We start from the raw sequence: 12110 nt of genomic DNA, 5'->3' as shown, positions 1-12110 counted from the left end.
ATATTGGATTGCCCTCAGGAAAACAAGCAAACAAACAAATGGTAAATAAGGTTTGAAAATATTTTAGAAAGGATGGAATGAGGAGAGAAATTACTGTAGAGGAAATCCTTTCAATAAGCAGATGTTCCGTACTTATTTTCTGAACTCAAGTGACTGAGTCAATGGTACTAAAAATGGAACGTATTGGTATCCTAACCATTAAGGCATACCATAGTACATTTTATAATGGGCCTGCCCTAGCATCTATTGAACAGCTGCTGGGGTTTTTTTTAGTTATGCTAGTTTAAGACTTGTTTAAATCACCCTCTCAATGATGCTCACCACATCAGATAAGCTGGGGACTTTGGTGGCTTGAAATTTTTCTGAGTTCCTAATTCTCTTGGGCTCCTATCAAAATTTTCAGCTTCAAGTGTTTAGCCCACAAAACCAAACAGATATCTCCACAGCTAACTGCAAGCTTGTTTTCCACAAAAAACAACAACAAAAAAATTTCCCCATAGCTTCCAGTGAAATTAATTACTTCTTCAGGTTGGTCTGTATTTCACTGTTGTCAAAGTAACAGCCACAACAACAAAAATTACTTGGTAAAAATAAAACACATTTAGATTTCACAAAAGAGGAAAGCAAGTGACAGCAATTATTCACTTCCTAAGATTCTTTTAAGGATATGAGCAGAAAATCAAGAGGCAAGAAACTCTTGCAATTTCTTCTACAAGAATTACTACTGCCTTAGTGCACAGGGGAACAGACTAAATCACATTCCTTTTACTTTCCATTCAGTTGAGCTCAGACAAAGCATCTTTATGTTTCAAAGCCAACTCTGACCATTCCTATAGCAAAGCTAGCAACATAACAAATGAAGAAGCTCCCCAAGCTGCCCAGCCAGCACACCTTCATGCTGAGATAGCGTGATGGGCAGTGGTGTGCAGGGGCAGCAAAACTAAGCCATTCAACCTCTGTTGTCCAGGTGAGCTCTTGTCTCTCTGCTGATCACACCTATTCATACAAATGTGATGATGGATTTATTATGATGAATGGTACAGAGATTCACTCAAGCAATCTGATTTAGAAAGCTGAACTACATTAAGACTGACTGTCTTTGCACAAAAGGCTTATTACTTATTAGTGATGTTCTTATGTATTCAGTCCCCCAACAACACTAATGTTGTGCGTTTAAGAACAAATCATGTTTTCTGGAAAGCTTACTTAACTATGTTTTGCCCTTCTGGAAATTTCAATAGCACAGACTTCCATGATGTAGACAAATAAATAAAATCCCTCACATTCTACTCTCTGACTGACAAAATGCTTGGTACAATGAAGAGTAACACTCCTGTCTCTTCCTATATAGCTGCTCCATTGGGATATGGGCAACAGTTGATGAATAAGTACTTGAAGAACAACATCTGATTCGTTTGCAGCATGAACTTACAAATTACAGTATCTCTTGGATCTTCACAAAGATAGCCAGAAATAGAACATAAAAATTTAAATGTGTTAAAAGCACATTAAGGTTGCTAAATCAAGCACTCAAAATTTAGGAAATGCCAATCACAACTCTGCTTCCTCGAGTAACTGAGTTATGATCCAGTCTTTAATTATACAATCAGATACTAATTTTCTCTCCTACATGTGTGGGCAAGTGTATTCAGATCTCTTCCTCCTAAATTAAAGAATTAAATTGGTAACATAAGCAGGCTGTTATCCTGTAAGTGGATCAGCCCTTGCACAGGAAAAGTGCTCAAACCCGACTGCAACTAACAGTTGGACACCATTGGAAAACTGCATTATAGGGGGTCCGGCCTTGGCCCTAGGAGGGCAGTGAGGCCCAGGAGCTACAGTGCTGGTTACTGACAGATGAGCACAGACTGATTGAGTTCATCCTGGAAGGCTGTGTGGCTAAGTGACTGGGACTTGGCACCACTCTGTGAAACTCCCTGGGTTCTATTCACAGTCCTGCCCGAAGCGACCTTACGCAACCTCTCAGTTACCTCACGCATAAAATAGTGAGGAATGGTCACTGCCTGACCCAGGAATAGGCTATGAAGGCTTGCTCAATAATAAGAGTTGCAGAGCTCCCAAAAATAGCACAGCCCATAACACAAGAGGTAAGAGCAAAACCCTCCTACTCAGTATACCTCCAACCTAAGCCTGAAGTGTCCTATGAGGAATGTACAGCCTCTGTCCCTTTGAGGGTATCTCACGTAGGTTCCTAACTTCCCCAAAATACAAGTAGGTACTTCCTATCCTAATAAGGTCTTGCACACAGGATTTATTAAACATTTGGGGCCGCAAAGACATGCATGAGCCCAAACTAAACAGTGAATGTACTGCAGTGTTCTTTTGTTGTCCTATGCCAAGAATTTCTTATTTATATCACAGAAATGCCCAAAAGACCTCAAAAGTGGGCCGAACATGCCAACCCCTGAACAGACAGCCACACTGGCAGTATGCTTCCCCCTCAGGAGCTAACAGCACGTTTTTAGATAAGAAACAGAGAGTGAGATGAGGTGAGTGGTATGCGATGATTCTCATCATTTCCAAAGACCAAGCCACTTACTTGTAGGTTCAGTGTGGTTTTGGAAAACTGGCTTCATAAATTTCACCCATATATTTTATCAATCTCCATTAGTTTTCAGTCAATATATTATCATTTGGAAAGTCTCCGTTGCCATTGAAAATGAAAATGAAGAAGGACTGGGGCTTTGAAGCTTGCTATTGACGCAGCCATTACAAAACAGTCTTACCAGATCAAAAATAAAAGCAAAAAATTATTTATGGTCACTAGGAAAATGAAGGAATAAAGAGGAATAAAATAAGTCGTTTGCTATGCTAGCAAAAATACCATGTCATTCCACTGCCTGTCCGTTTTATGAAAAGAGGTATATTTTGCCTTTGTTATCTGTGATTTTTCCCAGAGAGTGCTATCAGAGGTAGAGCAGTAATTTATTACCACATTGCTACCAGAATTCTTTTGTTAGGTTCAAGCTTTTATTCTGGAAGGGAAATTAAATTAAATTATATATTTACCTATATAGTTTTTTTTAAAGCTACTAGACAATATATATCCACTACTCTACATTTAATAACATTCCTGTTCTAATGATATAATCAGTAAATAAGATTTAATGACAAAAATTAGGATATACTGAGTTTCATTGGTTTAAATAAATCAATGTTGATAAATGAAAATGAACTTTCTATTTGGGACCACTTATTTAAATTCTGGAACATCATATTCAGTTTAACCTGTATTAGTTTCCCAATTGATGTAAGATAGACTGATATTATATGCCTCAAATCCATTAATTTGAAACAGTACCTTAAGTCAAACTGGTGCAATATGGTATGCAGACATACTCTGGGAAACCTATGTTTGATACCAGCTTAGTGAACTTGAATAAAAGAGCCAAACATAGATATCTATATATACAGGAATAAGAGATACACAATAAAACTGTCATCTTATATAGCACTCAAATCAGCTGCTGTTCTTGGGACTTTTAAGGAACTGGTTTGCCAACATTCATATTAAAATGCTGCACAAAGCACAAAGCAAAGTGTTGACTGACAAATAATATAACACAATTAAGTTATTTCTTGTATACTCAGGGTAGGCGAGCTCCCATCTTGTAGGTCAGTTAACACAAAGTAATCTCTTCTCATGAGTTGAGAGCAGTTTCTCCTTTCACTGCTTCTCACACCCAGTGCTTGGTTACAATCCTAGCCAGTGAGATAATCACCACCCAGAAGAAACATTCCATTTCCCCTTTTTATATCTAGTTATGCTTCAAGTTCCTCCAAGTAAGCTGTGGTACAGCCCCTGGAAGGATAATGCAGCGCTACTTGGCGAAACCTATCACCGTGTCTTTCAAATGAGATAAAACTGAAGGAAAAGTTTAAGTCAGAGAGATTCCGTCACCACTTAGCCCTGGTGAAGGACTTCCTGTATGTACCCAGCTCATCTTAAAAAATGTGCTACCGTGTTCTTTATTCTATCTGGATCTGACTATGGTTTATCGTAAATTTGGAGACCTTACAAAAGTTTCTTTGCTTTGCCTTCTTTGAATACATTAAATGTAATAATATTTAATAATATTAAATGTAATAATAATTAAATGAAAAAGGTAATAATATTTATATGTTACCACTAAAAGAAAGAGTAGAAATCTTGTGATGCAGTAAAACAGGGTGTCAGTTTAGACCTCTTACTAGCCTCCAAGGAGGTGTCATGCAGAGAAATACATGGCACTCACTTTACTGGTTGCTATTTAGTTTTATCACTGCTCAAAGATTCTGGATTGCATATTGCTGGAACACTTGTCTATATGTAGTAAAAGACTCAAAACTATGGAAAGTTTTAACAGAATGTAACAGAAAAAGATTACCTTTCTGTAACTGGCATTCCTTCTGTAAATGTTAAGAGAGGCTGAAATTATTAGCAGGATGGAGAAGTAAAAAATAAATATGATGCAACGTTAAGGAAGCTAGGCTTCCTGCCTTTCATGTCCCTCTTCTTCCAAGCTATTCACAACCTTGTTATTTCCTATTGCCGTCTCCTGTCACAAACCACTCTACCCTCTTTGATTTTCCCATGGTCTCAGCTTTCCCTGACTTGTTTTCAGTGTCTCCCATAAGCATTCTCTTTCCATAATTCATAATATCACTCCCCTTTCTTTTCAGTTTTTCTCCAAGACCTAGATTTGTCAAAATTCTTGTAAGAAATGTACTGTGGCATTATATCTTCAGAGGTGAGAAGGATTCATTATTACTTTCTCTAATAAAAATCTAATTAGCACATTATTGTAATTTATGAAAATAGGGCACATAGACAGCCACATGTATTTCCTTATATTTCTTCTCCCAGTCTTTGTGGGTTAATCATCTATATAAGCTGCAAGTTATGGGCAATAATACAGATGTTTGTTTTGAAATCTCCTTGTATAAGGGATGATATTTTATTTCAGACTTATAGCTGAAAATTAAATAGAAAATGATATCCAAGTTAAGACTATTCTCAGAAAGCTCAGGAAGAGACTTTACATATTATCCTGTCCCATAAAGCACTCATCAGCAGTGGGTTTCAGTTATCTTTATCAGAGATCCTTAGATTTCACACCATCAACACACCTCAGACAGTGACTCACCTTTATCAACAGCTCAGTCAACTTTATTTAAGAAGCTTCCTAGCTTCCATTTTACTTTCTCAAACCCTGATTTTTTATTGCGTGTCAATGGCTCTCCAGACCTTAATAGTATTTAAGATACAAACTAAGAATATTCATTTATTACAAAGTCCAAAGGGGCCATGGTACATACAGAGCATGTTTGAGGAAATTAATGCTCAGTCAGCACTAGCTGACAGGATAAACATCAATGAAATTTCTCCTGCTTTCTCAGAGAACATGCCATGTGGGGCATCCGTTTCCTGAAACCTTTCACCAAGCTGGGCACGTGTGGCACTTTCCAACCTTCCTGTTGAAGGGAAAGTCTCTTCCTGCTCTAGTCTCACTGTCAGTACAAAATGTCCTTTCTCTTTTATTATTTTAAAATTGCCTGAAAATCACGCATTCTGTAAATACAAATGATTTTGACGGTTAATTAAAATCTTAAGTCTATCTTCCTCAAACCATTGGGAAAAAAAAAAAAAAAGATCCAAACTGTCAGTCAGTCTTGTAGTCTAATGAAACTGTTAATGGAAACATTAAAAGCCAAGAAAACTGATCATACACTATCACTCAGGAAGAAAATCCACCCATAACTCTGGACTTCATTTGATATTGTAGACACTCATAAAAAACAAGTAAAAAATTAAAGCAATCACTTCCTTGTGGTTTAATCTGTAAATTAAATTGTACCTGGGGATTCATCCAGGCTGAAGGCAATTCGTACTGGCTTATCAGCAGGTACCCTGGCGGTGGTGATCATGTGGGCACTTGAGCCAATGCTTTTACTTGTTTGTTCCAGCTGCAATAATATAAACAATACATTTATTACACAGCATGTGATACCATCCAGCAAATGAGTTTTAATACTTCTCATGCATTCATAGCTACCTTTCTCATTCTAACCAAGCAATGTTTAGAATCAAAGCCAAGGGAACGCCATTTCACTTATCCATTTAAAAAGGATTCAAGTGCAGACTGCCCTTCTTTTGCTATTTGCAGATCAGAAAGAACAATGGCAAAGGAAGCTTCCCCTCTCCTCACCTGCTTGCTCCCCGCCATTGCCCCTTCAGCAAGCCTTCACTCGTGGCAATGCTGCCTGGTTCTGAAGGTGAAGAAGGAAGAAGGGGTGGGGAATTGAGAGTAACATGACCCCAAGCCTGCCATGTGATTGGAAATGTGCACACCACTCCAGATGGTGTCAATGAGGAGGCACCCAACCTCCTACCTTCCACCCATACTCCCCCAGTCAATGGACAGAAAGTTAGTGGCTTGCCAAACCTTGGTAGCGGTTCTTCAGCGGACCTCTGTGCAGTTGTAGGGGTCTTTCTGCATGGGTTTGCCTCCCGGATCAGGACCTTACGCAGTCCTTGGTACTTCTTCTGAGACCAGCAGCTCCAAAAAGCGGTTTTAATGAGATGAGACCCTGCCCGTTAAGAAAACTGCTAATTCACTTCAAGCACAGCAACAAAGGCTCATTGAGTAACAAAGAAGTTTGTTACTACTGATCTGTACTAGTATAATTAAAGTGTCTTTCAACATTCAAAAGTTGTACTCACAGTGCATGCATTAACCATTTGAATGAATGGTTTTGATTGAACTCTACTAAGTAGATGAACGCAAACTTGATCTTGTTGTATACGTAGCACAAAGCTGCTGAAATTCACAGATATTAACTTTCTGATTAACTCCATGTGTGAAGAACATGAAGTCAGTGCGACTTCATGCATGCAAGAGATCTGCCCATAAAGAAATTATTTTAGGACTGAAGACTATGCTATCCAGAGTGCATTGTACTCATACCAACGGTGTGGACAAATAATGAGAGTAGCTTTTAAATCACCGTGAAAACTCCAGTGTCAATTAGAAGCCAAATTTTTCAGGAAAATGCAAAAAACAAGCAAACAACAGCAACAACAACAAATATATATATATATATATATATATATATAATATAATATAATATATATATAAAAAATTGCTAAATGTTGTACCATATATCACTAAGAACATAGCATTTAGCTAGTGAAAACAAAAGCCAATTTCCTAAGCCAATAATCTTGCAGTTTTTCAGTGAAGTAGTGATTATATTGCACTGAAATCCCAACAACCTATTCCAATTTACACTTAATTATTTGGCACTCTCAGAAAGTCAATAGAACAGAATAATATTACAGGATTACAATCTTCCTTGGTGAGGCACGAGTGAATCAAATTCTTCCCTGGCATCACTGCCTTGCAATCAGTGCAAGAATATCAAATTTGCATTTGGCCCATTAATTTCAGCCTTTTTCTGCACTAACATTTAGCTAACAGATACACTTACTCTGCAGCAATGCTACACAATCATTCATTAGAATTAACCATAATCAGAGAAATTATTATTTAGAAGTCTTACTTTTTCTGAAAATAACAAATATTCTAATATCATTAAATAAATCTCATTTGGAGGTGAGAATTTCTTCTTCTGCTGACACATGAAAAATACCAGGGATTATTCCTTATTCCCTCTTACTATTCATCAAGACACAAAAGCTTGAACTGATATCTACTGGGCAGAGATGAGCAAAGGTCAAATAACTGCCACAGTGTATGATTTTAGTCTCAGAGAAAGATCTCTAGAGTCAATTGAAATATTCTATTCTGAAGTGCGCTAACACTGACCTTCTCAACATTACTGATCTTTATTTCTTCCTCTGGAAACACTTTGTGAGAAATATTTGAGACATTTCATTTTCTTAAAAGACAACAGAACTGCTAATCCAAAATTGTTTGATCTTATTTCCCTTCTCTACTCCTCAACACAAGGTAAAGAGGAAAAAAAAAAAAAGAGATTTTAAATTATAAGCACATCCTTGAAATAAGGCTTCTTGTCATTCTGTATCATTCCCCTGACATCTACTATCACAAGTGGTCTTCCACTTCACAATTCATATCATAGCCTAAGAAATTAAAATGATGCATTCTGCTAGAGGATTTAAGCTTCTATGGCAATACTGTTTGGAATAAAGTTCTTCTCCTGTTCCAATTACATAGTCTGTGGTCTTCAGTATCTTTAAATTAGCTCTCTTAACCACTGGCTGAGGGCAAGAATCAATGCCCTTTCAGTAAGTAATAGTGATTTCTACCGTAACACAAAAGAAAGTTTTCATTTTATTCTAATTCACACACACGCACACAAAGAAAAAACAAAACAGAAAAGAAATCACATCTTTATACAGAGCGATTACTCTGCTATCTGGTTTCTTATATTACATTTATACCTTCAATCAATTTTGTGCAGCATCCTCAAGCTCTTCATCACAAAAAGCAATGAGAGTACAGAGAGGTGGAAGCATTCTGTGTGCAAACAAGGTGATGCAGGAAACACACAGCCTGACTGCCCCCATCCCACCCACCTTCTCCACTCATGATGAACGGTATCACTGCAGACAGAGATGAACGTGAGTGGGCAACCTGGAATTTAATGCCCTTTAATGAGCAGCCCCCTGGCTCCTGACAATTACCTATAGCCCTGGCTGCTGATGCTTCATAAAAAGTCTGTAGCAGAACCCAGATAATCTAAGTGTTGTTACAGCACTATCGGTTTAGTTCAGTTTTCACACCTGTTGCCTTACCTCACTTAGTGGAGTGTCTGCACTTGTATAATCCAGGGCCAGCCACTGCCTTGGCTTGTCGTTGCCTTTATGGAGTAAAGCTTCAATAAAAGAAAAGGCTGCACCTGCTGCATAGCAACAAACTGACAAGGTCTGAGAAGCTGAGACAGCTGTCAGGGCAACATGCTGCTACCTGCACTTCCCATGGGCTTTGCCGTCCCAGAAGATCACCCTTTTCCGCTTTTCTTCACAATTCCACTTTTCCTTCCTCTCCTTTCCAGTGGCAAGGGATTATGATGCTGTCATGCTTCAGGGAGGAAAAAATCCTTCTGTCACAGGCATTATTAAACAGCAGGCTGTGGCGAGCCCAAGATTTTTAATTCATTAGTCCTGGCAAACCTAAAATACAAACAGACTTGCTTCATAGGACAGGAATGTTTTCAGCATGACCCAATCAGTGTCTGTGTCTATTCCAGCAAACTGGCAAAGATAGCATGACTCCAGTCAGCAAAAATGTCTGTGGCTCCAATCAGCTTGGGGTGACATTGCCAACTTGGACCGGCTACAAGCGGACTATCGAATGATAGCAGCAACGATCAGAGCTAACAACAAGGGATGGGCTCGGTGTTTTGGGCTCGGTTCGCGCTGGCTGCGGTGAAGTGAGGCTCGGCTAATAGCAGGCGACGGCACTGCAGCTCCAGAGTGCAGCGGCACATTTCAGAATGCGTGCGCCCTGAAAGCAGATGTATTTATAGATGAACTGATAATGATGGCGATAACTGAAGCTGACTAAATCAGAGACTTGACTGAACTCAGAGGATTTCCTAGTGTGATTTCTGATAGCATTGCTCAGCTTTTGAAACCGCAGGCAAGTAATTAAGAGAGAAATCTTGAACGATCACAAAAGAGAAAGACTCCTTCTGCTTAAATTTTTATCAGGCAGGTGTACTGCCTACATAACTGTATTGGATTGGCTGCTACCACTGTAATGGAAGAAAAGGAGAAAAAATGGAGAACAATTACAAAATGAGTACACAGGATATTATTGAAAAAAAGGGTTCTTTTATATATATGTATATATATATATTTCAAGTTATATTTTGAAGGTATATTTATTTCTAAACTACAGATGATAGAAACAGTTTATCTAACCCAAGTGGAGGAATTGCTAGATTCTTCTGTTGGCTCAGCTGAGGTGCACAGAGGTTGCAGGACAAGTCGAGGCGTAAAGGCTCTCTGAAGTCCAAACTTCTTCCTCAGCCTCCCACCCCTCCTCAGTTTCTGGCTTCAGCCTAGGATTGCTCTAATCATTGCAGATCTCAGGAACTCAGCAGCTGCCCTCACAAGACCTTTTTCATACTCTGAAATGGCCAAACTACAGAGATATTCTATTCACATCGCCCTTCCAGCAGCAATGATCCAGAAGGGTATCAGAGAGCCATACCATTAGTTAAGTGTCTGGCAAGGCAATCTTCTGAACTGGACTGTGATTTCAGAGCAAGCATTAGGCCCAGATAGCTAGTCAAAAGCAGAAATACAACTCTGACTATGCTCACCCTTTTCTCTTATCTTGATGTATTTCTGAAAGCAACAAAAAAATGATGGTGCTTCCCTGTATGTCTCCTTTGGAAGAGGAGGGAGAGAGATTTGTCTCCAATCATAATCACTATTTCTACTAACTTTCTACAGATCAATAGCATCAGCAGCTAATATTGGTCTCCAGCTCTAGGAACAGCTACTGGGAAAGTATTTGGAAATACAGAAAATCTTTGCTTCACTGATGTTACTAAAAAATACTTTTTTTCTGTTTCTACAGAGCCAAGGTTTCACTGAAGTCAATGTGGGCCCCTCAATACAAGAAAGACATGGAGGCCCTGGGACATGTCCAGAGAAGGGCAACTGATCTGTCAAGGGTCTGTAGCACAAGTCTGATGGGGAGAAGCTGAGGGAGCTGGGGTTGTTCAGTCTGGAGAAGAAGAAGCTCAGGGGAGACATCATTGCTCTCTACAACCACCTGAGAGGAGGCTGTGGCAAGATGGGTGTTGGCCTCTTCTCCCAGGTAACAGCGATAGGATGAGAAGGAATGGCCTCAAATTGCTCCGGGGGAGTCTCAGGTTGGGTATTAGGAACCATTTCTTCTCAGCAAGAGCGGTGAGGCAGTGGCACAGGCTGCCCAGGGAGGTGGTGCAGTCACCGTCCCTGGAGGTGTTGAAGAGCCGTGTGGATGTGGCACTGAGGGACGTGGGCAGTGGGCACAGTGGGGGTGGGCTGATGGTGCGACTGGGTGATTGCAGAGGTCTTTTCTAGCCTTAATGATTCTATGATCCTATGTAATCTCTTCTGCTTATGTGGACAGATGACATTTAGATGGTACGGGTGGCTTTATTACATGTCATTATGATAAAACCTAAATAAAGGCTCTCTGAATAAAATCTTATGACACGCAAGATTTTCAGCAGTCATAACAGCAAGAGTCTTGATAGGAAAGTATGGCTGAATAGCTTGGGAGTGGCTTTTCCAGACAGCTCTAACACTCCACATTTCCAAACTGACACTTCAGTTGTAATCTGTTTAAACAGCATATGTGTTTGAAAATTTAGTTCATAATCATGTTTGGAATCCATTGTACCCATATTTTTAAATGTCAGTGTTTCTAGTTAAATCTGTACTGTTATATACGGTTTACAAAAGCAGATGGAAACACCTGTGCTTCACTGGATGTGCACCTAAGATGTGCAACCCCCCTAAGTTGGGTTCCAGAAGACTATTAATCATGAGCTAAGATATCAAAATTGTACAAACCAAACAGCCCGTGATTTAAATTCCTTTAAATATCAGTTCTATGCTTTACACAATGCTTGGTCACCTGGAATTACTGCTTCATGTAAGGCAGCATATTTTAAGAATCTGAGGACATTGTGACATTCTGTATAAAGGACATTAAATCTGAAATATCAAGTTGAATGATTTTACTGTAAACATTTTGTCACATATTTACTACTGGGGTACTACAAAAAATAACAATATGGACTTAAATAGCACGTTTAAAAAAGTTTTTTTTTATTTATATTACTTTACAGCAATAAACTGGAGAAGAAATCAATTTTAAACAATGAGGAAATTGAAGTTCAGGGTGCTTCAATACTGTGATTTGCTGAAAGTAGTAGTTGAAGACATTGTAAATCTGGGAAGGAGATACATCCCGCTTCTCCTGTTCTGTAGTCTAATTGAAATCTATATATCTAAGAAAACTATTGCAACACAAGGAATACTTCTTTATAACAGTCTGCATATACACCTTATTGTATATATGAAAATTACAGGATGCCTATAACTCATTATATTTTAT

General features: G+C 38.8%; 1 protein-coding gene across 5 annotated transcripts in view; it reads right to left on the bottom strand.

Annotated features, from left to right (window-relative positions):
• Positions 1-9156, bottom strand: part of MAP3K7CL (MAP3K7 C-terminal like) — a 29401-nt gene extending 20245 nt beyond the window's left edge. For 2 of the 5 annotated variants that reach the window (XM_004938376.5, XM_025144938.3), the window contains exons 1-3: positions 8783-9156; positions 6447-6591; positions 5859-5967 (exon numbers count right to left, since the gene is read on the bottom strand). In XM_004938376.5, the coding sequence (XP_004938433.1) occupies positions 5859-5928 (70 nt within the window). In that variant the 5' untranslated portion in view covers positions 5929-5967; positions 6447-6591; positions 8783-9156. Of the gene's footprint in view, positions 1-4388; positions 4429-5858; positions 5968-6209; positions 6279-6446; positions 6592-8782 lie in introns of those variants that run through there. The other 3 variants (XM_025144931.3, XM_025144941.3, XM_040703321.2) reach the window with 3 other exon arrangements.
• Between the last annotated feature and the right edge of the window lie 2954 nt (positions 9157-12110).

The sequence above is a fragment of the Gallus gallus genome, chromosome 1, assembly GCF_016699485.2.
Source record: "Gallus gallus isolate bGalGal1 chromosome 1, bGalGal1.mat.broiler.GRCg7b, whole genome shotgun sequence".
In the NCBI taxonomy this organism is placed as follows: domain Eukaryota; kingdom Metazoa; phylum Chordata; class Aves; order Galliformes; family Phasianidae; genus Gallus; species Gallus gallus.
This window is presented reverse-complemented; position numbering and strand designations above follow the sequence as displayed.